The sequence below is a fragment of the Drosophila melanogaster genome, chromosome 2L (assembly GCF_000001215.4).
Source record: "Drosophila melanogaster chromosome 2L".
In the NCBI taxonomy this organism is placed as follows: Eukaryota; Metazoa; Arthropoda; class Insecta; order Diptera; family Drosophilidae; genus Drosophila; species Drosophila melanogaster.
Genome location: NT_033779.5, coordinates 810,336 through 833,358, shown reverse-complemented (window position 1 = coordinate 833,358; position 23,023 = coordinate 810,336). Strand labels below are relative to the sequence as shown.

The window sequence follows — 23,023 nt, the reverse complement described above, 5'->3', positions numbered from 1 at the left end:
CAGGACTGCCGTGTTTCTAACCAGAAGCATCTCCAAACTCCAGAATGGAATCACAGACTCCGAAAAGTATGCTACTGATGGTAATTTCAATGGGTAAGTAACAAAAGCAGGCCGTTTGGTTTATTTGAATGTATTTTTATTCATTTCCGTTTCGGTATAATTTCTAGTTTGTTCTCTTCGTCTTTAGTACTAGTTGGTTTAGCAATTGTTTAAATTACCATAAATTATTTAAGTTTTATGTTACGTAGTCGTATAATGTAGATTTATAATTTAAAAATTCGCATGGGAAAGAAAGTCGAAAGTCATTTAACTGGCAGCCACTCCTTTCTATCGTTCCGTTCCTTCGCTAATTACTTTCCTAGAGCTAAATAAAAACAAAATAATAATCGCAATTGTAATAATGAACCGTAAACTTAGAAAAACAAATAATAGCAATAATTCAAAACAAAAGTTAAAGCTGGAATCGCTGCGTTCTACTCGTAATCGTAATCGTATCGTAAATAAGAGTACACGTATATCTAGAGATGAAAGAGTGCCTAGGTTAGCATTGCATCAACTGTACAGTATGGCTTATACGCGTATAAGTCGCCGCCCTCCTCCACGCCAGCAAACGATTAGATTATGTTTATAATAATGCGGGGAGCAGACTCCGCGCGGAGATATCAAGTGTATTTGTTTTGTTTTGCGTGGTTATGTCGTAGTCGATAATTAAATGGATAAATAACAAAAATGACTGTAGGAGCGTTTTCCTCACTCTGGCTTTGTGGGTTGAGTGGCCTGGATCCAGGATCAGGATGTCTCACCTATGTATGTACATACACGAAATCGATATCTATGCGAATTGGTTACGATCGTACACATTTTGCTTATGGTTAACGCGTGGATAATAGACATCATATCATATCATATCATATCATATATCTCATATTACATGTTCGAGTGTTCTGATTAAAAGCGGCCTCTTTTCTCTGTGTACATAGGGAAGCTACAACTTTGCTTTAGAATATAGTATAATATGTGCACATGTACGGTATGTAAATATGTAATGTATTGCATGTTGACATCTAGATTTGCTCAAATTGAATCGAATGCAATGATGAGTTCTTGAGTTTCTCGTTCCTCGTTAACATAGCCAATGCGGTAATTAAGCGTTAATTTAGTTAATTCAATTATATAAAAGTACAAAAAGGTCCTTTGGCCGTGGCTATACGTACGGGTCGCGTTGAACCAACCGATCTATATACACACGCTGGTCTGATCTAATCCAAAACTGAGTCCATAATTAAATATCCAAACCGAACTATATTGAACTACACGTCGCGCTGAGCTGAGCTGCCTACAAGTTAGCCTTGGTATATCTTTGTGTTGCATATGTGTGTTGTTGAATACGGGTAATATGAATGCTGAGATTTCTCTGCTCCAGTCCTGGACCTGCTTACGTGCCATTGGCCTTCGGCAGCGATCGCACCAGATACAGCTTTTCGCCCTGCTTATTCGTGTAGATGGGCGCTCTTTGGTAGTGATCGACCAGTTGGTCCAGCGAGTGGAACTTCCTCTGCCCAATGCAGTACATGTTCTGCTCCACGTGCACGCGGAAGTGCTTGTTGCGCCCTGGGGCCTTTAACGAAACCGAATAGTCTCCCATCTGCAAGAAAGGATGAATTCGTTTATACACTCTCAAAGAATTCGGGCGGAACTATGTTATGGCACTTCAATTGCGAATTCCACTTACGTTAGTCTCACTGTCTCTGATGAGGAAGTCGCCATCGTGCCCGTGGCCGTTGAGCACCGTGTCGCACTGGCTGCGGGTGATGGCTCCATAATACCACGACTTGCCCGCCAGATTTGGCCGCTCGATTGGCTGGCCGGAAGATTGCGCCGCCGGCTTATTACCCTCATTGCGCCGCTCCATGGAGTCGTTTCCTCCGCCACCACCTGCGCCGCCATTACTTCCTCCTCCATTTCCGTTTCCTGCACTGGCACTCGCATTACGATAGGGCGTGGCCAGGTAGTCGTTCAACTCTTGGAGATAATTGCGTGGAACTAAACCGACTTGGCCCTGATTGTTGCGAGCTTTGTACCAGTCCGGATCGGAGGCGGGCCGATCCACGATCTCCAAGCGATCGCCCTTCTCGAACGAGAGCTCCTGGTCGTTGTTTGACGTGAAGCTGTACAGCGCGACCTATATATTTGAAAATAGTTGTTATTAGCCAATAATGACAACCTCTCATAGATGATGTGAATGTTTATTTTGAGAACACGTCCAGTTACTCACCACAATATCAAGCACGTTCTCGGCCATTGCGTAGGTGTGGATCTCGCCGTCGTTATCACAATCCTCCGTTGTGTAGTTGCTGGGGAACCAGCCGACGGAATTGCCGCTCTGTCCACGCCACCATCCATCGTTGGACTTCTCCAGGATGAGGATTCGTGTGCCCTTGGTCAGCGAAAGTTCATCGGGCTGCTGGGCCTGATAGTTATACTTGACCACAGCCGTTCCGATGGCCTCTGCGGGATCTGGGGGAAGTCGGCGCGACATGGTTGGACTCTCGACCTGTCGCGAAGGCGAACAATTAGGCAGTGTCTTCGATCCGGAGCCCTTTTTCACCTTCTTCTTAATGCTGCACAGAAATCGTAAATCAAAATATTCACGATCAGTATTGGGATGAAGTTTTATGGTTAGATTTCATTGGCGGTTTAAAGTGGGTTAGACTAGCCCTAGTTGGTTTGGGTGTTAGTGGATCTTTAGTTTTTAGGGGCAAGTGGGGCTCGACAGACAACGAAATCAAAACGAATTTGTTGTTTTGAAATACAAAATACAAAAGCCGAAAGCAGTTATAAGTTAAATTACGATAGCCAAAGCAAAAGGTGGAGGCGGGTATTTGAACGCGATAGAGATACAGATACATCTACGGATACGGATACAGATACAGGTATAGAGGGCTTAATTCTGCTGAAATCAGAGCAAGAAGAACGCTTAGGTTTAGTCGGGCCAGGAATCTGACGCACCTGTCGAAGAGCGAGGGCTTCTCCTTCTTCACATAGTTGCTTGGCACGTAGCCGGACTGGTTGCGACTGTTCTGGACGCGCCACCAGTGCTTGGAGTCGTCCAGCAGCAGGTAGCGCTCGTTCTTGCGCAGATCCAGCTCCTGGGCACCCTGCGCCGCATAGTCGTACTTGGCTACCACGTAGCAGACGTCGTCCTGAGATTTGCCTGCGGAGTGATTAACAGGAACAGGTTAGAAGAGTACCAAGTGCACACACAGTTAGAAAAGCAAAATGGGCCAGTATGATAGAACCACAAATTCATTAGCATACAAATCCTAGATCCTTTTACTACACCCAATGCTCTTCTCGCTGTGAGGTTATTGTGTTGCAGTTGCTCACCGTGCTTCATGTTGCCCGCCATTGATTGGGTTCCAGCGTTGCCGGCGGCACTGCCACTGGAGGAGTTGCCGCTACCGCTTCCGTTGGCGCTTCCGCTGCCGTTGCCGCCGCAGTCGAGCGCTGGCTGGCCGAAGGTCACACTTTTGTGCTGGGCGCTGCAGGAGGAGGCGGTGGACAGGGTGCGGTGGTGGTGCAACTGCTGTTGCTGGGAGAGCGAAGAGTGCCGCTGGTGATGGGCAGGTGAGCCGGGAACGGGCACGGGCACCTGGGGACGGTACTGGTAGATCTGATTCTGGTTCAGGTTCTGATTCTGGTTGAGATTCAGATTCTGGTGCTGCGGCAGCTGTGGCGGATGCTGCTGCTGCTGCGGATACTGCTGCGAACTGGCTGAGGAGTCGGGGATGTTGCGCACAAACCGCTGGGGGTGTTCCAACATTCCAGACTGGCTGCTCCTCCGCCGCGGGGGGATTCCTGCTCCTCCAGCTGGGACTGCCCTGATGCTCCTGGTGATGCTCCTGGAGGCAAGAGGCGGTGGCTCAGTGTTGGTGGACTTGGAGTTGGGGTTGGAGTTGATGAACAACAAGTCTTTGATGGTTTGGTTATGTGTTGCAGTTGCTCGCTGGCACTCTAAGCTTGCTGCAAATCGCCTCTAGCCAATGCATAATTGCTGTGGGCGTGGTTTCAGGGGGCGAATGGGCGTGAGCGTGGGCGGAAGCGTAGGCGTGGCAAAGTAAACATAAGCAACGCAATAACATAAGCAACGAACGAAGAAAGAAAGAAAAAGAGAGCAAATGATATATGCAAATTAGGCTTAATTGTTTCGCACTGAAGAAGCTAAAGAGCGTAAAAATGATTAGCTTAAAAAATACAATGCAAGTACTCAAACTCGAAATACCAAATAGGAAATCAACTCAAAATTAGCCGAGAGATGAATGTTTGTTTTTGGGGTCAGCGAGCCGGCGATGAAGATGAATGAGTGAAGTGTTTGTGTTGTGATGATCATGATGATGATAATATGAGCGGGAGATGGATATGGGGGCTGAGGGATCTGGCCATTCCAGTTGTGGGGCAATTAAAATCTGTGCAAGTGAAAGTTGCCTCCGACTGACTCCACTCAATTGAATCCAATTGCCAGGCGAGCGAATAAGTGGCCATCGGGTATTGATTTGTTCAACGGGGCAGCCTCACCGAGGCTGGAGAACCAGAGACTCAAAATCCGGGCCATTTCAGGCCAAGAAAGACACAGAAATCAACTGAGACATTCGACCGCAATGAGTCACGAACGTGAATGGTCGGGGGTATTGGGAAATTGGTTTCTTAACCGAGATTTACCGAGTGACATAAGGCAGTTAGCGGGCGGCACAGAAGGTTATTTCGGCCAGAGATCTCTAGAGAGGCTTCCCGAGTTCGTTGGCCAGGTTGGCGAGCCAACAAAATCAAAGTCAATGTCATAGCCGAGGGCCATCTTTGGATAATTAAAAATCAATAAGTGTGGGCCACGTTGAGAAAACGCTCTACTCGGTCTTTGACTCTAGGCCAATCTTGGTTTCGCTTTTCAATGACTGTTAGGTCATACACGAGAGGCTGAGTCAGCTGAAAGTGTTTTCGAGAGCTCTAATGCCATTCAATTCTGGCATTTCGGTGCAATATCTATTAGCAACTGACCCATACGTATATAATAAGAAATGCAGGCAATGCATAAATTTGTTTTGCCGGTAAACTTCTAATCGTGCTTCCTGTTCGAATTTTGGCCATAATAATCTCCATGTGATAACGAGTGTTTTTGTTTACTTTACCATCGATTAGTCAAAGGTTTTTGCGTTAGCTAGAGATACGGAGAAGTACCTGTTTAACCGAAGCATTGGTCGCAAAGTGATTCACTGTTGTGCGAATTGTCTGTGTGTTTTCCCTATTTTTTGAGAGGAGAAAGCGGGAGTGAAACCGTAACCGAACCCAGATAGAAACGGAGAAAGAACCCGAAAAAGATTATATTTATGCAAATGCTGGAGTGATAAGGGGGCGGTTCAGTTCGGTTCGCTTGGGGACTTGGTAAACATGAAACGCCTGGCTGGCTGGCTGGCTGCCAATGAACTGAAATGCACCACCGTTGGATTCGGATCGGTGTTTGGATTTCTTTGGCTTGGTGATTGTTTTGTTATTGTTTGCGCTTGCATAAGCCCAACAGCCGAGACATTGACATTACACTGCTGATAAAATCCGAAGAAATCGGAAGGAACTTGCTGATAAGTTCGTTAGCGCGGAGAAATTGTCAAAAAATATATTATGAACTATGATTTGATAAGATTCCCTACTGCTACTGCAATAAATGAATATATATTTTTAAAGAATTCTTTGTGGTATGATTTCTTAGCTTCCCGTATGACAAACATTTATGTTTTTTTCCGGTGCACTCGTTCATTGTTTTCCTGACAGCAGTTCGTCTTTTCGCTGAGAGAAAGAAAGAGTTGCACGTGCTTGGGGGACAAGCCCACAAGTTTATGAGGCGGAAAGTTTGTTTCCCCGTGCTGTGTCTGTGTATTGGTTGAAGATCGGTTCCAGACGAGGGAGTATAGTCATTGGTCCCCAAGAAAAGCCATCACGAACGAATTGGTGGCCCCGAAACGGGAGCATTTGGGTCTATAACATTGAGTTACGACTTCGGTGGATGGATGGGGCAGCCATGGAGGAACTGAAAGTGGGGCACTCTTATCTGGATCTCGGGGCGTGGGAGGCAAAGGGCAGCCTGTTTACATAAGATCACTCATTCAGGGAGCTGGGAGTCCACTCCCGCCCGGGTTGATTAAGTAGATGCTTTTGCTGGGGAATGGGATTCGAATGGGGTTTCGGTTTCGGTTTTGTTTTTTGTATTTTGTATTTTTTTTTTGGCTTTTGTTGCCGAGGGAGTTTGCGACATTTGCCGGCCGTTTCGTTTAGAGATGCTGCGCAAAATCTCTGCGAGGTGGTGGCTTTTTGGCAGCGAGAGGGTGGACTTCTCGTCCTGCAAAGGATGGCAGGACTCGTTCCCAGTGTTGTTAAGAGTACAAGCTTTTGTACCTGGCACAGGCTTTTGAAAAACACAAGTACCTACTATAGTAGTATTTGAGCAATGAACATATTATAGATTTATGGTAAGTGAAGCATCTTCACGATTTATCTGTTTCATCTATCTAGACAAGGGAAAGGGTACATATGTACACACATATATATCGGTGGCACAGTTTGCCGTAAACACGACCATGGTTACCCAAAAAAAGGTGATGGAAAGCGGAGGGCTAAGGGTTGCAGCACCGCCCACTGGGCGGGTGGTGGACCGAGCCAAAGGACTACGCACCACCAGGTGACGAGGGCGAGATAAAGAGAGAGAGCGCAGGTCAAGAGAGAGAGAGAGAGAGCCGAGAGAGAGAGCCGTGAGAGATTCGAACAGGAGCTAAAAAGGAGCAGCCGAATATTTTGTGTGTACCTACCGGAGACGAAGCGGTTGGACTGGCAACTCCTATATTCCTCCTGGATCTCCTTATCCTGGCACTCCTTATCCGTATCCGTATCCTTATCCGGAAAGTCGGAGTCCGTATTTCTCGGTCTTAACCCTTGGCAATCCTCAGGATTTGGGAGTGGAAGACATGGGATAAGACACTGCTCCTGGAACTCCTGGAACGCACTCTATATCACTTCCACTTTCCACTGGGCTATTGCACTTTACACACACTTAAAACACAACTTTAATTATAATACACCTAGGCGTGAGTGTGTGTGTGTGAGTGGGGCGGGGGTGAGCCTGTGTGTGTGTACATATGCTGCTGCCGCGATTGAAAAACACACAAATCCTGACAAATAAACGCTTTTCCACGCTTCTGATTACCGCACACGTTAACTGCGTTAAGTGGCAAATTGTTTGCACAATTTTGCAGCGCTCTCTTGCGGTTAACTAATTAAATTTTAATGATTTTGCCGGAGCCGTTTCTTTCACGTCGCCCATCCGATTTCGATGTGCGGAAGGCGATAGCGATTGACCACGACCAGGGCTGTCAGGTGGCGTATCAGCGGTTTTTCTTAGCGAACTATCGATAAGCACGTTGCGCGCTGTGCAGCACTTGTCCGGTCATCGGGTCTATCGATATCGGGTGGCGTTTTTGTTATGATTTTGGATTACATGGTTGGTTTAACCCGAAATACCATGCTGAAAACTCGGGGTATTGTGCTTGGCATCAGCAGGTCGTACACCGCCAAGGCGAAGAGGGGTGTGCTGGCGCAGGACAAGTCGAAGATCAAGGAGTACTCACCGAAGACGACGGACAGCCATGAGCACCGAGTTTACGTGTGGGGCTTTCAGGAAACCGGCGCTCTCGGTCTCCAGACCAACGTGAAGAAGGCCAAGGAACGCTACACGGAGATGGTGCACCATCCCACCCGCTTGCAGTTCTCCAACAACAACGAAATCACGGATGTGGCCGCCGGCTACGGGTTCACGGTCTACGCCGTGAATAGAGATGACGGAGAGACGCTCTTTGGCAGCGGTTTGAACACCGACTCCCAACTGGGTTTCCAGGTGAAGGGAAATCCCAATGATCCGGCCAACCTTGACGTGATCATTTATCCTACAGCCATTAAACTGCCGAGAGTTCAGGGAGAAACAGACGAGGACATGCGTGTGAAGAGCATGTCGGCGGGTAGAGCTCACCTGGTGGTTCTGACCCAAAACGGAACCATTTTCACCCTGGGAAACAATTCGTACGGCCAATGTGGCCGCTCCATCATAGAGGAGGAGCGGTACAGCAAGAGTGCCCTGATCCACAGGATATCGCAGGAAGATATATGCGGCAAGGAGGATGAGGTGGTCCAGGTGGAGTGCGGCCAGGACCACAGCATGTTTCTTACCAAAAAGGGACGCATTTACACATGTGGCTGGGGTGCGGATGGTCAAACAGGTCAGGGAAACTACCACACCGCCGGGCAGATAACCCTGATTGGAGGAGATGTGGAAAAGGAGAAGATTGTGCGGCTCAGCTGCTCCTCGGACTGCGTTTTGGCCCTTAACGAGGCGGGCGATGCCTTTGGCTGGGGCAATTCTGAGTACGGACAGCTAGATGACTCAGAGCTGGCCGAAACCCAAATAAATATCCCTAGAGCTCTCAAACTAACGAAGTCCATCGGGAAAATCAAGGATGTGGCTGCGGGAGGCTCATTTTGCATGGCCCTCAACGACCAGGGTCTGGTGTACACCTGGGGCTTTGGCATCCTCGGCTTCGGACCCTTCGTGGAGCAAACATCCAAGCCGCAGCATCTGTTGCCGCCTTTATTCGGACGAAATGACTTCAGCAACGAAACCACAGTGGTTTCCATCGGATGCGGAGTGTTTCACATGGGCGCCGTCAACTCGGACGGAGATCTCTTCATGTGGGGCAAGAACAGGTTCGGGCATCTGGGGCTGGGACACAAGAAGGACCAGTTCTTTCCCTTTAAGGCGGCCATCAACGGAAAGGTCACCAAAGTGGCCTACGGAGTGGATCACACCATTGCCTTGTGCAAGCCGTTCTTCTAGATTAAGCTGTTTGTTTTAGATTAGTTAACTTAAAGTATACTCTAGTCGAAAATACTATTGCCAGTGGCAGCCCAACCAATAAAGATCACACTGCTAAAGATCACAAATTCGCGTTTAATACATGTAAGTAGTTTAAAGAACATTTAGATTAATTTACTTGTTTCTCTTACGCATGCTGATAGTTGCCATGTTTTCCGCCCTCAGGTTGTTTTTGCTGTAAATAGCTTCGTTCTGAATCCGTTCTATACATTAATTGTTAGAATAGAGTTTAAGAGCATATATATAAAATATGTACTTGGAATGCCGCAGTGTGTCTGTGCGCGTGTACCGATCCAATCTCTCCGTATCCTTTCAATCCGCCCTCGAGGCTAATACATTTCACGTATTTGTCACAATTTCGTCGATCGCTTTTGATTGCGTTCTAGGTACATTTTCGTTACGCTTCCTTACTAGGGTCTATAATTTGCTAAACTCGCTTGGCCAATGATGATATATCCACCCGGAGTGGGTGTGTGTCCTGCTAACCAGTGGTAACCAGATCTAGACTTGTAGGCATGGCTCTGTGTATGTATAAATCGATTCTAAGTAATAATTTGTTTAGGTTGTGTTATCATATGGGTGTTGTAGCTTAAAAGATCCTCCTCCTCCTCCAAAGCTCAGGCCTGTTGCCTAGCCTCGTTGGCCTCGTAGGCCTCCACCTCGGCGATGTTGGCCAGGTCGTACTCGATGACGCCCTTGCCCATGAACTCGGCGTACTTGGCTGACTCCGGCAGCGGATCAGCCGATCTCTTCGAGACTGTAATGGGTCGAGGAATGGGAATGGATCAGTAAGTTGCTGGCACCTGTAAGACATTGCTACTCACCGCCTGAGACGAACTTCTCCATCATGTAGACCTTCATATCGAAGCACTCGTTGGCAATCCGCTCCGAGATGAGCGAGACATCGGTGATGCGGGGCATGACCACACGCATCTGGCGCCGCACGCGCTCCGTATCTATGTTGTAGTAGCCAGTGCTCATCTTCTTTATGAGATCCACAAAGCTGGTCGGGGGCAGGGTCGTGTCCCGATCCAAGGGCATGATGAAGCACCGTCCGGTGGTAGTGTCGATAATGGCCGACTGGTTCTCCTTGAAGTCGTGCATGAAGCGACCACGACGTCCATCCTTGAAGTCGGGCACGTCCACGCGTGCGTAGCCCTCGTCATCGCTGTCACCGTCCAGTTCGATGTCCTCGCGGAAGTGGCTCTCGTCCAGCGATCCACTGTTGGGCATCGGTTGCGCGAGCTCGGGTAGCAAGGAGCGCCAGTTCAGGGCGAACGGTTCCACGGTGCGCGGATATACCCGCGCCATCTCCATCGAGTCCTCCGGATAGGGGATCTCGCACAGGGCGTGGTAGCGCATGCTGCTATGCGACGGAGCGTACACTCGGTACAGGGTCCATCCGCCCAGGACACCCAGGAGCATCACGACTACGGCGATCAGGAACAGCAGAAAGGATTTGATGCAATGGTGCTGCGGCCGGTTGAAGACCATGGATTCCGCGTCGGCTTCATTATCGCTGTAAGCAACCTTGGGCTGTGTGTGGAAAATGGGGGGTTTTAAAAATATGGGATACTCCTCTAAGTGTCACTTGCAATTTTGTAGGAACAACAAATTGCAATGGAAAAGTAGCAGTTTTATATACAATCTAAAGTTATCTAAAATGACCGACTTGTTATATCTGTTTCCTTATCACCCATTGTTCCAGTGGAAAGTCATAAAAACGACGATAAGTCGTAGAAAAATACAAATAGAAGGCAGTTGACTGTAATGTTGATAGTGGAAGTTCCACAAGTCGAAAGGTTTGAGCTTGCTGAATATTAATCACACATTTATATTTTCCGCCAGCTCAGCAAGATAATTTTTCACTGCAATGCCTTCTCTTGTTCTATAAACAATGCAATTGCATTGCTAAGTCAAAATTGTTTCGAAAGATACGTCGTTAGCGAGAGATTAGTCTAAGGAGGGGTCAGAAGAGATCCCCTTGCAAAAAATTAATCAATTGAAGGCATTTGCATGCACTAGAGTGGACCTTATTCGACTATGTAGTGCATAACTCATATGTAAATGTATGATTGTATATAAATCTCTGGAAAATTAGTGATATCTACACTAAATAAATAAACTGCAGATGGGCAAATATGCTGGGAGATGGGAGATGGGAGCTGGCAGCTGGGAATGATTGTGCTTATGACCAGCAAGCTGATAAGACACGACTTTCTCTGGATACCCGTGCACACGAATCGAGGTCAAAGTGCACAGTGTCAGCAGCTCACAAAGGGCTGCAACTGGCACCGTAAGTGGCTTTCCCCAGCCGTCAGGGCCAATCTCCACCAGCAACAGGAAAACCCTTCGCGCTGACCTCGGGGAGCGAGCGAGCGAGTCCTTGGCGCGGAAAGCCCAGGAAAGTGAATGGGCACACGTCACTTGGAGTGGAGCAGGGGTTGCATGCGGGCAGGGGGGTAAGGGGAAGCACGGGCCACAAGGACACCAAGGAGTGCGGAGCTTGGTCGGGGAAAAATCGATGGCGAGCTGCTGCTGCTGAGGCTGTAATTCGGAATGGATTCCGAATCGGAATCAGCACCAACCACCCACCCATCACGAGACTTGTGGCTCTCGGGCCGCAGGACGAAGGACACGGTGGCGGGCAGGGCGCGAGGGATGGACAAGGACATAGCACGATTGCGCAAAAATAAGGACACATCCCGCAGATGCGATGCCAAGCAAAACTCACTGCGATTAGGGAGCCATGGTGCATGAGCGCCTCGTCGTTGAGGTTCATGGGCAGGGGCACCTTCTCCTGGTCCGTGGGCTGTCCCCGCAGTTTTCCCAGAATTGTCATGGCTGCTCGTATGCTGTGTTCTTGATGCCTCCGCACGACCAACTTGTTTGTTTTTACTGAAAATTTAGTGCGCAATTGTTGACGAGCTGAAATCTCGATCCAGACAAGCCAGTGTGACCAGTTCTAATTCGCCTTTCAAAAGATGTGGACAAAAGTGAGGCAACTCTAGAGTGGTTGCAAACTTGGAAAAGACGATTCGCCGCCCAAAAATTCGAAACTTGAATCCGAAAAAAAATTGTGAGGCACAAATTGTTATCTTACAAACGAAAAAACATGATACATTTATATTTTTGGAGAAAACCCAAAACATACAACTAAACTCCCTTCCAAAACGAATTGCTTACTTGTATCTTATGGAAGTTTATTTCGCTGATAACACAATACGTTCTACTGGCAGTTCTAGGGACTTTTTTCAAAAATGCAAATGAGTTTCTTAACATACACTTTAAACACAGAATGATTGAAACGTTCGCCTGCGGAAGTTGGGAACCTACGACCTCTGGACTACACAGCGGACTATGCAGACCGCTTTCGACCTTTATTTCTGCACTCTTACAGTCTAATCATACAGAGCAGAGCGTCCTACTTATGACTATGTTGGTTAGAGAGGAAGGCGAGGTGACCCTTGGGACACTTGTTCGCGTAGTGGCCCTTGTTCCCGCACTTGTAGCAGGTGATCTCCTCCAGGGGCGTGGGCACCTTGACGAAGCCGGGACCATGCGGCTGACTGTGGTGATTGGATTGCATGTCATCGGCACCCTCGATGTGGCCGGAGTGTCCAGAGTAGCCGCCCGAGTGTCCGCCGGAGTGATCCATTGCGTTGATATTGTTGCGATGCTCCAGGCTGCCCACATACTGCTTGCACGAGTTGGCCTTGTGGCCCAGCTCGCCGCAATAGTGGCACGTGGGCAGTTTCTTGTGCAGCTGATCCTTACCCAGTTCCGCCAGCGGGGGCAGCTCGAAGTGCGGATGCATGTGCTTGCAGGACGGGCCCTCGGGGCAGAAGCCGGCTAGGTAGTCCATGCACAGGACACGGCGCAGATGCTGGTGCCGGCAGTGGGGACCGTGGCGGCAGAAGCCTCTCTTGTACCACGGACAATCCTTCACCTTGCTCTGCGGGTCGATGTGCAAAAAGGGACACTCTTTGTTGTGGCAGGCGTTGAACCTCGAGTAGAAGTAGCACTCGGGCATCTTGGTCATGTCGTACTCGTGCAGGAACTCGCACTGGTCGCCCTTCTTGCACAGTCCTCTCAGCCAGTGCTTGCACACGATCGTCCGGTCCCCGCGAATGTGTCGGAAGGGACAGGCGCTCCCTTTGTCGCACTCCTGTCCGTTCCTGGTGATGAAGTTGCAGACCGCCGCAATGGACTTGTCCATGCCGTAGAACGGCAGCGGGATGGCACCCACCTGCTCGATGAGGTCCCGCTCCGCCTTGAACTGCAGCCCACTTACGTTGGCCAAAAGGATGTCCATCTCTGACGGATTCGCGGATGCTCGGATAGATGAGGAAAAACTCCGAAATCTGGTAAACAATGCAGTTTCCTTCTTCTTTTTTTGCGCGTGTTTGTTGTTTCAGTGCGAATAGTGCTGACACGCAACCGGCGTTATCGATATCGATAGTTCGCAAGGCAAGACAGTCATGGCCGTCTAGCTGTTTATTAGCCAAATCTGTCCACTTCAGGGAATAGATATTTGTATATAAATATTTTTAGTCTCCAAATGTTTTTAATTTATAAGATTAGTCATAGTAAGAAAATACTTGTTTTTATGACCTTATTTAACTAAACCGCCATTAATAACATTTTAGCTATTTAGCTACAAAAGTAAGTTGATATTGGTCAGCACTGTTGGCGACTAAAGTATTACATAGAAATTAAGTATCCGCCCCGTTAGTGTTGCTGATAAAAGGGCTTATCTACAATGAACGAGCCAGTTTCAAAAATTTCACTTACACAAGAGCAACACTTGAATTGCTTCGAAATTTAAACATTAAACACTGAGTAAATTCGATAATGAACCACCCCCGCCGCCAGAGGCCGATAGTCAGCTGGTATCGATCACTTGTTTACAACTTTTCGCAATGTTTATAACGTAAGCAATCTGCGTGAAAAGCCATTAGTTAATTTGGGAGCGAGGAACTGAAAAATGAGGAGCGAGCGCCGCTGAAGAACCCAACCCGACCAACACCCCACGTAGTCCACCCACTCCAAAGGTCAAATGCTGCCTACTTACGAGCGCTTCAGTGATCCCAAAAGCGTCCTCTTCCGGCTTCCCTTTGCGCGACTGGCACTGGTGGCTCTTAGTTTGCCCCTGGGAGGCTTCTTCTTCTGCGTGATTTGGTCTCTGACCTTTGACTTCGTTAGGAGCACCTACACCCACTGCGATGTGACCAACTATCTGCCCTCCGTCTCGGCGGCCATTGGGAACTATGAGCCCCAAAAAACCGTCTGGAGACTGGCCATATTTCTGCATTTACCACTCCGTTTGGCAGTTGCCAAAATCTACTTGGAGCACTATCGGGAACACATCCGCCGGAGCAGAAGATTGCTGGGCATCCTGGCCTGCTTCTTGAACGTCGTGGAGGATCTGGCCCTCTTCTGCTTGTCGTTTTGGACCTCTGCGGATCATTACGAGACCCACAGAAACGCATTTGTGGTGTTCATTGCGTGTTCCGAGTGCTATATGCTGGTTTCCTACCTGCTGAACAGGAATATACAGAAGACCGTGCTCTTGCCGCACGAGGAGAAGTCGCTGAGGTACAAGAGAAATCTGTTCTTGGTGAATGTGATCGCCTTTGGCTTGGCAGGATACTGCTTCGTGAGGCACAACTCGCATTGCGAGGCGGGAGGTGAGTGGGAATCGGTTGTGAGTCCACTATTGTCTTATAATGAATCTTTTCTATCCACAGTCTATACTTTCTTCGCGTTGTTCGAGTACATCGTGGTGCTGACCAACATGGGGTTCCACATGACCTCCTACTGGGACTTCTACGCCCTGAATGTGGTGTGTGATGCCAAGCACGGTCTCTACCTATCACAATCGTAGACCAATGAACTAGATCAAACCCAGCCTGCGCCGCCATTTCAGCCAGCCAGTCGTCCTCGAGTATTGTGTACATACGCGGTATTAGCTTAAGCTCAATGTTTACTTAATTTTACCAAAAGGAAATTGCTTACGAGGGATTCCGAGAGGAGACGATTCAGTATGACAGGATCTGATGCATACACACGCTTTTAGCTTTAGGCTCTAACACGATTTTACACCTAAAGGATCTAGTTAAATTCGAACCGAGTTCCATCATTATGTAGTGCATTATTTATACACATACTCATTTAGGAACAAGGCTTCAATAAGGTTTTATTTTATACGTACTGAATTTGCTTTTATTGGCTTCTAATGTTCTAATTCATTATTTTGTAAGTCTAAAATTGTATTTATTAGAATTCAGATAAATTAACTTTTTAATTGCTTCCAATTGTTTGGTGTACTTTTAATCAACTCCTAATATTTAATACCAACCAAATTTAAGAATTATTGAGATTGAACTGTCTTAGTTTTATGTGTCATTGTTCGAGTGCCTCACTTTGTCTGGAGGGATAACAGAAAGTGTAAGATTGTCTGACCGACTTGTCCTAGGATTAACCTGCTCTTAAATGCTGCACTTTGTGGAGGATCAAGCCAAGCTGTTGCCCAGCTCCATCAAGGATTTGCAGGCGAGGCGGCATTTCCGCATCCCAGTTGGTCCGATTCTCGCACTGGGGCTTCTGCAATTGCCCGTCTGCATGGTGTACAACCTGGTGATGGCCATCACCACGGACTTCCAGTCCACCACGTATACCACCTGTAATGCCTTCAACATCTTTCCCTCCACATCGGCGGCTGCCAAGTCTCAGCACAAAGTGTGGGCTCTGGCTTGCTACCTGGAGTTCCCATTTCTCATTGCCAGTGCATGGCTGCAGTTCCGATTCTATCGGAGGAATCTGCGCAGGCCGGTCCGAGGTTTCGGCTGCCTGATGGCCATCATTATGGCTGTCAGTAGTTCCAGCGTACTGCTATGGGGCACCTTCCCCCAAGAGGATGGCGACTCATTGCTGCACATAACCATCGCCTTGTCGCTATTCGTATCGTGTGCCATTTACATGGCAGGTTCCTTTGTGTGCGCCAAGTACTATATGAGCGATAGGATTGGGCAGCTGCATGAGGAATTCTCCTTGCGGTTGAAGAGCGGTCTGGTGCTCACCTACTACGTCTGGGTGGTGGTCATGTGGATTTTTTACTTTATACACCAGAAGTTTTGCTTTCCCTTGGGTGAGTAGAACCTAACCGAATGGAAGGATGTCTACAATTCTAATCCCCGGATCCTCTGCAGCCTACTCCGTATTCGGTATGGGCGAGTTCATCTCCTGTGAGTGCTTCTTTATCTATCTATGCACGGTCTACTTTGACTTCTACCACGTCTACATATGTTACGACCAACGTTTGGGTTTCTTCCTCAGCGAGATGTAAACAGTTCCCAATTCCTTATAAAATGTATTAAACAAAAACAAGCAAAAAACATAAAAGGAATGCTTAACGTTACGTCTCGTAGATGCGCACCAGGTCGTCCAGACTGATGGGATAGTGGGTGACCGGGCAGGTGCCGTGCTCCTTCATGTGGCTAACGATGCACTTCCAGCAAAAGACGTAGCCGGAAACGGAGCAGGCAGTGGGCGTCTGGATGGACAGCAGGCAGACTGGGCACTCTCCCCGCTGGGGAAGGCTCTGCTGCACTTCCTTGGGCAGCTGCTTTCTCGGCATCGCTTCGGGATTTATCAGAGTTCCACCCACTTTCCGCCGCTGGTCGTTGGAGTACCACCACTGGACGAACTGCAGGAAGAAGGCCAAGACCTCCAGCATCTTTAGGACCACGTAGGTCCACTGATCCTCTTTGGGAGGTTCGCTGGGATAGCGAAGGGTCAGCCCCAACAATCTGAAGATGGGCGAGTGGTTTGAGGCGTACTTTACGAGGTAAAAGAATGTGTGCGCCGCCTTGGCGGCATGGAAAGCATGGAATGCGCTTAGAAGGCGTTGCTCCCAGGGACTGGTGTCCTCGTGCCTGGTGATCCTGGTCCTTAGCTTCCGCTCCACGTAAGGCATGAAGGTTAGCAGTGTGGCAGAGGCGAACTGCTGCCTGCGGTTCAGCAGATCCCCAGTGGTTGTGACCGTCCTTTGCAATCCGTAAAAGCTCTCACCGAAAGAGGAGGCCCTCTTGCGCAGATACAGGTACTGCAGCAGCCAAGTCAGCAATGGCGACAGCTCCTCCTGAATCCTCAAACTCCCCCATAGTTTAAAGTCCAGGCGTAGTCCAAAGTAGTCGAATATCTTGCTCAGTGCCGGGTAAATCAGGTTGTCCAGCGTCTCTGACGCTGAAATTTCGAAGATCGACGGCACATTTTGAAGGTTCTGGCGCACATTTGCCGCTTCTGCCATTGTGTTTATAGCATTTAAATAAATGGAATTAAATTCGAATACCAATTATGTTGTTATTCTTATCAGTACTGGTGTTATCGGGCTTGGCTTGAAAACAGTCGAGTGCTCATCAATATATCGATAAGTCGTTGGCACCATCGATAGTTGGGTTAATAATCTGGCAAGATTTGTTTATTTTGTGGTGCAGCTTCGTTGTTTATTTACCAACTGTTGAAAATATATACATTTATGAATTATACAAAACCAAGAAGATGAAAACCTCTGGCGCCAGCAATACTGACGAGCTGAACAAGTCATCGCACAGCAAAGTCAGCAAAAAGTCCACTAAGTCGCGATCTAAGTCGGCGAAATTGGAGTTGACTGGAAAGAATTCCCTGTCGGCATCCGCATCATCCTCCATCGCATCCGCAGTGAGCGGGGGCGTTGCAGTGGGCAGCCTGCCGGCCACGCCCACTCACCTAAACATGGTGACAACGCCCACCACGCCAACATCTAGTCTGGGTAACTACAATCTGTTTGACGCCTCATTTGCGGTAGCAGGAAGTGGTGGGCACGGACTTGCAGGCGGCATCGCGGGCGCAGAAGCCTCTGGCAACTCCAGTCGAATGGTAAGGATGCCAATCTCAGGGCCCTCTTATGGTACAAGCTCTCTTTACTGTAGGGTCATCAGAAGAGCTATGCTGGTTTCGATCCGCGCAGCATCAAGATCTTTTGGGAGCAGCACGACCAGACCGATGTGGAACTCTCCCAGGATGTGTGCGCCCGTTTGGCGGAAGATGCCTCCTACAAAGTCTGGGAGCTGATCAATGTAAGTCGACCGTAATACACCTCTTTAATCCCTCTAACCTCTTGATCTCTCAGAATGTCAAAATATACTCGCGCCACTCGGGCGGAGTGGTGACATACGACCTGGTGAACGAAGTGCTAAAAGATGCCGATGTGCCGCCTATGCTGGGTGCGATGGACAGCGACTGGGACCGGATCGACTATGACGGCAGTTTTTACTTTCACTCGGATAAGATCTTCGAGCTGAGCGCGGAGTTTCAGAAGGAAGTCAATCTGTGCACACCTGATGATGCAGACTTTCAGAGCATCTGCCCAGTGGAGGATAAGCACATGGACCAACTAAGACAGTGTGTCCAGAGTCTTGTGACGGCAGCCCTTTTTGCGGACAGCAAATCCCAGACGGCCGCCGTCTGCCATGCTTTTCAGACACCCCTGATGGGATCTATCTACCGAGTGATTGTGAGTAAGATGGTCCAGTTGCTAGCCTTTAAGCAGCAGGACCATTTGAGCCAGCGATGCTGGCGACTGCTCCGAGCATGCAACTACAACGCCACTGCTAATCACAATGCCTGCCGGCCGGAGTACTTCAACCTGGCCGAGGTACTGGTCAGCCAGCTAATGGCACCTTACGAAACTATCAAAGCTCCACACGTCGACCCAGATCCGGGACAAACCACCTCCATCAAAATGGAGTTTGAAGAAGAACTAAAGGTTGAGCCAGACCAGTGCCATAATCCGGAAACCCAGGAAAATCCGGAGGTCATGGGAGTAGAGAAACAGGAGCAAGAACCCCAGATGTTTCCGGGTGAGAGCACCATGGAACACACAATCTACAAGCTGCAATCGGAGGAGGAGGAATTGAATCCTCAGCCGGAGGCGGAACACCTATCCAGCTACTTTGCCTGTCCAGTCGGCAATGGCCTGGTGGACGAGCTGTGTGAAACTATAGGACAGCTGGCATCTCAAAGTGGTTACCTACATGCAGAGTGCCTGTTTTTGATCAAGAGACGCCTAGCGAGATTCTTCGAAGGTCGCCACGTCAGCAGTGAGAGAGGTAAATCATCCTTACAATTTGTTAGCCTGGATCCTTATCTTTGGATTTCTTAATTAAGACTTTAGGTATATCAGTAGAGCAGTGCGCGGTCTCATTGCCCTGGGAGAATATGCCTTTCGTGAGTTTATTCCCTACATCTACAAACTGCGCGTCGAGGAAATCCCGGATAGCCTGTGGCCGGATCTGGCTCCGGCTGCCATCTTCCTTGGCGGTCATGATGACGTATACCTGTATGAATGGCTGGAGTACGGATGCGGTGCTGCTCTGCAGCCCTTCTTGGTCCACTATGCGCGTAAGAAACACCCATGTGTTCCATGAAAAGCGGTTAAGTAACTAAAAATCATTGCAGGAGCCTACGAAAAGATGGTAACCAGACGGTATGTGAAGGCCAAACAACCCGCTTACAGAATAGAATCAGTGCCGGGAGTGCGTCGGTTGGAATGGAGTACTCTTGCGGCAGCCATGTGCCACGGAGACGATCCTAGCAAGGCACTCAAACCGAAGCCTACGCTCTGCGAGGCTTTCCCCGACCTTCAGTCACCAAATCTTCAGCTCAACTGCGCGGGCAACATCCGCTTTAAGTTTGCAGGATGCCGCCCGGTGCTGCTGAAGCCGAAGGTTGCGACTGTTCCCCACTCCGAAGACTCGCCTTCGTCGGCAGCGAACGGTGGTGGGGGTGGCGGTGCCAGCTCCGACATCCTGATCGCCAAACGAAAACTCTTTAAGCCCCTGACCAACGTGAGAAAGTGGTCGCCCATCAGTGGCTATCACTACCTAAGGATCTGAAAGGGACTTGGGAAAGTATTATAAGACCTTCTGGAGGTCCAGGAGGACCTGGGGATCTCAATAAAACTCTTCGTTTACTTTAGACTTCCTCTTCGGTCTTCCGAAAGGTGATACAACTTTACTCGTAATACATAAAAACACAGAACTAAAAGGCTTCTTCCTGAGGCGTATGTCCATTTAGTGAGCCCAAAGCGGGCACGGGCATTCCTGCAGCTTTCATCTCCGCCACAATCCGCTTGTTGATAATGTTTCGGATGTTGGCATTCACATCCGGCAGAAGTCCACCTGTTCGAGCTGCGTGCTCAATTCGCTGGACGACGTCGATTTCGCGGCGCGATGATATCAGGTTCGTGACTAGCGCCTTGTCCATGTTGCCCACCCGACCGATCCTGCCACAACGATGGATATAATCGGAGACGTGGAGCGGAAAGTCAAAGTTGACCACATGTCGAGCTCGTGTGGTATCCAGGCCACGACTTCCCACATCGGTGGTGGAAAGGACGTCGCAGTGACCGTTTTGGAACTGCTCGAAGCGGCCAAGACGGATCTTCATCAGCATATCCCCATTCAGATTTAAGCAGTTCACTCCGCTGTTGTTCAGGAAGATGGAAACGAAGTCACTGGTGGTGGACTTGTTGCTGAACACGATAAGAGGGCGACGTTTGGCAAGATCATGCTTCACGAGTGACAGAAGTGTGGCGGGCCGATCGGCCTTCGACAGCCGCAGGAACTTCTGCGTCACATGAGACATCAGTCGGTGCAGGTGCGGACTGACGACCTCACGGATGGTGTCCACGTCTATGACTTTGTGAAGGATCTCTCTGGTGTTCGTGGGCATGGTGGCCGAGGCCAGGATCATCTGGGTGCCAGCATCCTCCTTTTGCACCAAGTGGAACTGTCGAATAAGAAAAAACAAGCTGATTGAAGCCATTCCTTTGGTAATCGCCTAGAATGACTTACGGGAAATCTCCTGAGGAAGTAGGAAAGTTTGTCTGTGAACGTATCATCTAGGAGGGTGTCCGCTTCGTCTAGAACCAGATGACGAACCTGCTCCATGCGGTAGATGCCAGTGGTCACCAGTTTGCTAAGTGCACCCAGAGTGGCGACCAGTATGTCCACCTCCTCGAACTGTGGGTTCATCATAAGCTGCTTGGTATTGCCGCCAAGTAAAGATTGCACTTTGAGATTGGTGCCCTGGGTGAGCTTCTCCGTGACCCCAGCAATCTGCGTGGCTAGTTCTCTGCCGGGAGTGAGGATCAAGACACGGGGGGTGTTGAGTTTTCGTTCGGTGACCACTTCTTTCTGGAGGAGTTTGTCTACGATAGGCAGGAGATATGTAATTGTTTTTCCACACCCAGTTTCAGCGGCAATGAGGCAGTGCTCATTTCCATGGACAACGGGCATTCCCTGTTTTTGGATTCCCGTCAGTAATTTGATGCCCAGCTCGACTCGCAAGTTCTCAAGGAGTTGCGGATGAATCTGCATCCCCGTGCTCTCGAGGAACTCATCGACGGTCTGCATTTCCTGCTGGAGTTCCTCACCTCGCACGCTGGCGTTCAGGATGAAGAAGTCTCCCTTGGATTTGTTGTGCAGCCAGCCCTTGGAGGCCAGCGAAAGACTCCCAAACTTGGCATCCGTCTGCTCGTATTGGGTTAAATCGAACTGGCTTCTTCTGCAGGAGATTAGGGGCTCCCCCTTCTGCTTTTTGCCCTTGGACTTTGCCTTTGGTGGCTTCGTCTTAACTGCCGCCGCCGCCGCTGTGGCATATGAAGCCACATGGCGCGATGATTGCACCCGGAGCACCACGGACAAGTTCAGCATGCTTTCGGAATATTATTCAATGTTTTTCATTTGCCGGCAAGTCAGCTGTGCACACGCATCGAAGTGTTGGAAAGCGCCGCTCGAATTCAATGCCACTTGTGGCGGTAAGTTTGAAATTCATATTTATTTCAAGACCCAGCAACTAATATAATAATAATAATAATAATAATAATAATAATAATAATCTGTTTTTTTTTATAAAATTACATTTCTTCCTGCACATACGAATCATTTATTAGCCGTTCCATTTCCATTAACTGTGGCTTAATGGCCTGGTACTCGGCCAACTGCTGCTTCATCATACATCCCACTTTCACCCGTTCAGCGTGGACATCATGTATAAGCTGTCGATTTTTAATGCTTTTGGCCATAGCAATCTAAAATCGAAGTAATCCAAGTATTACTTAATTCTTCGGAGGTTGAAATACATACCTCGAGTTCCTTTTCCTGTTTCTTAAGCTGTTGCTCCATGAATGTGATGCTTAGATTCAAGTTGTGCATGCGCAGAGGGCGAGTAAGTTCCTCAGGGGACAGACAGTTGAAGTTCCTGCGGATTTACGTTAAAAACCATGGAAAGTGCTGCTGGACAACCAAATTCAAAACCATTCACTAACCAGTTCTTGCCCTCGTGGGCGGCAAACTGCTCCTTAAGCATTTCCAGCGTGGTCAGCTTGGTCTCCACGTCGTTGCCGGAGAAGAAGCACTGGTTCACATCCAGGACGATCTTGGTCATAAGCCGACGGGTGCTGTGGATTATTTGCTCGGTGTCCAGGCTCGTGGATTCGTGCTCCTCGAGGATGGAGGCACACGACTCAAGATCTGAGGAGCTAAGCAATAGTAAGCGTTTGGTCAATCTTTTAATCAGCCATTCTCCTACTTTAAATCCGAGAAGATCTGTCCAATGGCTTCCTCGTAGGCCTGCTTCACCTGTGGAATGACAGCCTGGAGCCGTTTGAAGGCTGCTTCGGTGTCCTCTTCAATATTATTCATACTTTTAACACAATTCTGGCAAAATAATAATTACAAGCAAAACTTGGCGACCGAAAACATATGTGACCATTTACAGATAGGTTGTGAATACCAACCCCTATATGACATGATTGTAGGTATAGGGTATTCGAGCTGCTTTCAATTATGATAACATATATATTGTATAAATTATTTTAAACAACGGTTATTGGCTAATTGGTTAAATTCAAGCATCAAATCTGGTAAGTTGGCATTACTTCGAAAACACTCAATATAACATTGAACTCATTTTTTACGCCACATTCAGAGTGTATTTCTCGAACTGAATTAC

The 23,023-nt window shown here is 48.5% G+C and overlaps 10 protein-coding genes across 18 annotated transcripts; 4 read left to right on the top strand and 6 right to left on the bottom strand.

Moving 5' to 3' along the window:
* Window positions 1-117: 117 nt before the first annotated feature.
* dock (dreadlocks) lies at window positions 118-7,390 on the bottom strand. Of its 4 annotated transcripts, none has more exons than NM_057628.4 (6): window positions 6,852-7,390; window positions 3,388-4,054; window positions 3,010-3,214; window positions 2,276-2,621; window positions 1,733-2,182; window positions 118-1,645 (listed from the first exon to the last, which is right to left on the bottom strand). In NM_057628.4, exons 2-6 carry the CDS (start codon window positions 3,407-3,409, stop codon window positions 1,436-1,438), a joined length of 1,233 nt encoding a protein of 410 aa, NP_476976.1. In that variant the 5' UTR covers window positions 3,410-4,054; window positions 6,852-7,390; the 3' UTR covers window positions 118-1,435. The 4 variants fall into 4 exon arrangements, with proteins under 4 accessions (NP_476976.1, NP_722657.1, NP_722658.1 ...); NM_164389.2 differs by having other exon boundaries at window positions 3,388-3,937; NM_164390.2 differs by having other exon boundaries at window positions 3,388-3,902.
* Window positions 7,391-7,497: 107 nt separating this feature from the next.
* On the top strand, window positions 7,498-9,030 carry CG3862 (uncharacterized protein). The gene has a single exon (NM_134706.2). It carries the CDS (start codon window positions 7,562-7,564, stop codon window positions 8,924-8,926), a length of 1,365 nt encoding a protein of 454 aa, NP_608550.1. The 5' UTR covers window positions 7,498-7,561; the 3' UTR covers window positions 8,927-9,030.
* CG3662 (uncharacterized protein) lies at window positions 9,022-12,070 on the bottom strand. Of its 4 annotated transcripts, none has more exons than NM_001258898.3 (4): window positions 11,700-12,070; window positions 9,790-10,501; window positions 9,222-9,722; window positions 9,022-9,168 (listed from the first exon to the last, which is right to left on the bottom strand). In NM_001258898.3, the coding sequence occupies exons 1-3, from the start codon at window positions 11,805-11,807 to the stop codon at window positions 9,583-9,585; spliced, it is 960 nt and encodes a 319-aa protein (NP_001245827.1). In that variant the 5' UTR covers window positions 11,808-12,070; the 3' UTR covers window positions 9,022-9,168; window positions 9,222-9,582. The 4 variants fall into 4 exon arrangements, with proteins under 4 accessions (NP_001245827.1, NP_001162847.1, NP_608549.2 ...); NM_001169376.2 differs by having other exon boundaries at window positions 9,022-9,140; window positions 11,700-11,937; NM_134705.4 differs by having other exon boundaries at window positions 9,022-9,722; window positions 11,700-11,937.
* A 79-nt stretch (window positions 12,071-12,149) lies between these two features.
* Window positions 12,150-13,395, bottom strand: Clp (Clipper). The gene has a single exon (NM_057808.2). The coding sequence runs from the start codon at window positions 13,278-13,280 to the stop codon at window positions 12,390-12,392; it is 891 nt and encodes a 296-aa protein (NP_477156.1). The 5' UTR covers window positions 13,281-13,395; the 3' UTR covers window positions 12,150-12,389.
* A 455-nt stretch (window positions 13,396-13,850) lies between these two features.
* On the top strand, window positions 13,851-15,280 carry PGAP2 (Post-GPI attachment to proteins 2). The gene is made up of 2 exons (NM_134704.5): window positions 13,851-14,655; window positions 14,716-15,280. Exons 1-2 carry the CDS (start codon window positions 14,025-14,027, stop codon window positions 14,850-14,852), a joined length of 768 nt encoding a protein of 255 aa, NP_608548.1. The 5' UTR covers window positions 13,851-14,024; the 3' UTR covers window positions 14,853-15,280.
* On the bottom strand, window positions 15,263-17,366 carry Pex12 (Peroxin 12). Of its 2 annotated transcripts, none has more exons than NM_001272915.1 (1): window positions 15,263-17,366. In NM_001272915.1, exon 1 carries the CDS (start codon window positions 17,274-17,276, stop codon window positions 16,383-16,385), a length of 894 nt encoding a protein of 297 aa, NP_001259844.1. In that variant the 5' UTR covers window positions 17,277-17,366; the 3' UTR covers window positions 15,263-16,382. The 2 variants fall into 2 exon arrangements, with proteins under 2 accessions (NP_001259844.1, NP_608546.1); NM_134702.3 differs by having other exon boundaries at window positions 16,327-17,366.
* On the top strand, window positions 15,409-16,365 carry CG15880 (uncharacterized protein). The gene is made up of 2 exons (NM_134703.3): window positions 15,409-16,115; window positions 16,177-16,365. Exons 1-2 carry the CDS (start codon window positions 15,461-15,463, stop codon window positions 16,311-16,313), a joined length of 792 nt encoding a protein of 263 aa, NP_608547.2. The 5' UTR covers window positions 15,409-15,460; the 3' UTR covers window positions 16,314-16,365.
* Window positions 17,367-17,408: 42 nt separating the features above from the next.
* Window positions 17,409-20,045, top strand: Saf6 (SAGA factor-like TAF6). Of its 2 annotated transcripts, none has more exons than NM_001272914.1 (5): window positions 17,409-17,884; window positions 17,947-18,084; window positions 18,138-19,116; window positions 19,175-19,408; window positions 19,466-20,045. In NM_001272914.1, the coding sequence occupies exons 1-5, from the start codon at window positions 17,528-17,530 to the stop codon at window positions 19,900-19,902; spliced, it is 2,145 nt and encodes a 714-aa protein (NP_001259843.1). In that variant the 5' UTR covers window positions 17,409-17,527; the 3' UTR covers window positions 19,903-20,045. The 2 variants fall into 2 exon arrangements, with proteins under 2 accessions (NP_001259843.1, NP_608545.1); NM_134701.4 differs by having other exon boundaries at window positions 17,938-18,084.
* Dbp21E2 (DEAD box protein 21E2) lies at window positions 19,979-21,775 on the bottom strand. The gene is made up of 2 exons (NM_134700.4): window positions 20,863-21,775; window positions 19,979-20,797 (listed from the first exon to the last, which is right to left on the bottom strand). Exons 1-2 carry the CDS (start codon window positions 21,721-21,723, stop codon window positions 20,048-20,050), a joined length of 1,611 nt encoding a protein of 536 aa, NP_608544.1. The 5' UTR covers window positions 21,724-21,775; the 3' UTR covers window positions 19,979-20,047.
* Window positions 21,776-21,827: 52 nt separating this feature from the next.
* On the bottom strand, window positions 21,828-22,782 carry Nnf1b. Its single transcript, NM_164388.3, has 4 exons — window positions 22,601-22,782; window positions 22,338-22,550; window positions 22,156-22,270; window positions 21,828-22,100 (listed from the first exon to the last, which is right to left on the bottom strand). Exons 1-4 carry the CDS (start codon window positions 22,711-22,713, stop codon window positions 21,927-21,929), a joined length of 615 nt encoding a protein of 204 aa, NP_722652.1. The 5' UTR covers window positions 22,714-22,782; the 3' UTR covers window positions 21,828-21,926.
* Window positions 22,783-23,023: the final 241 nt, after the last annotated feature.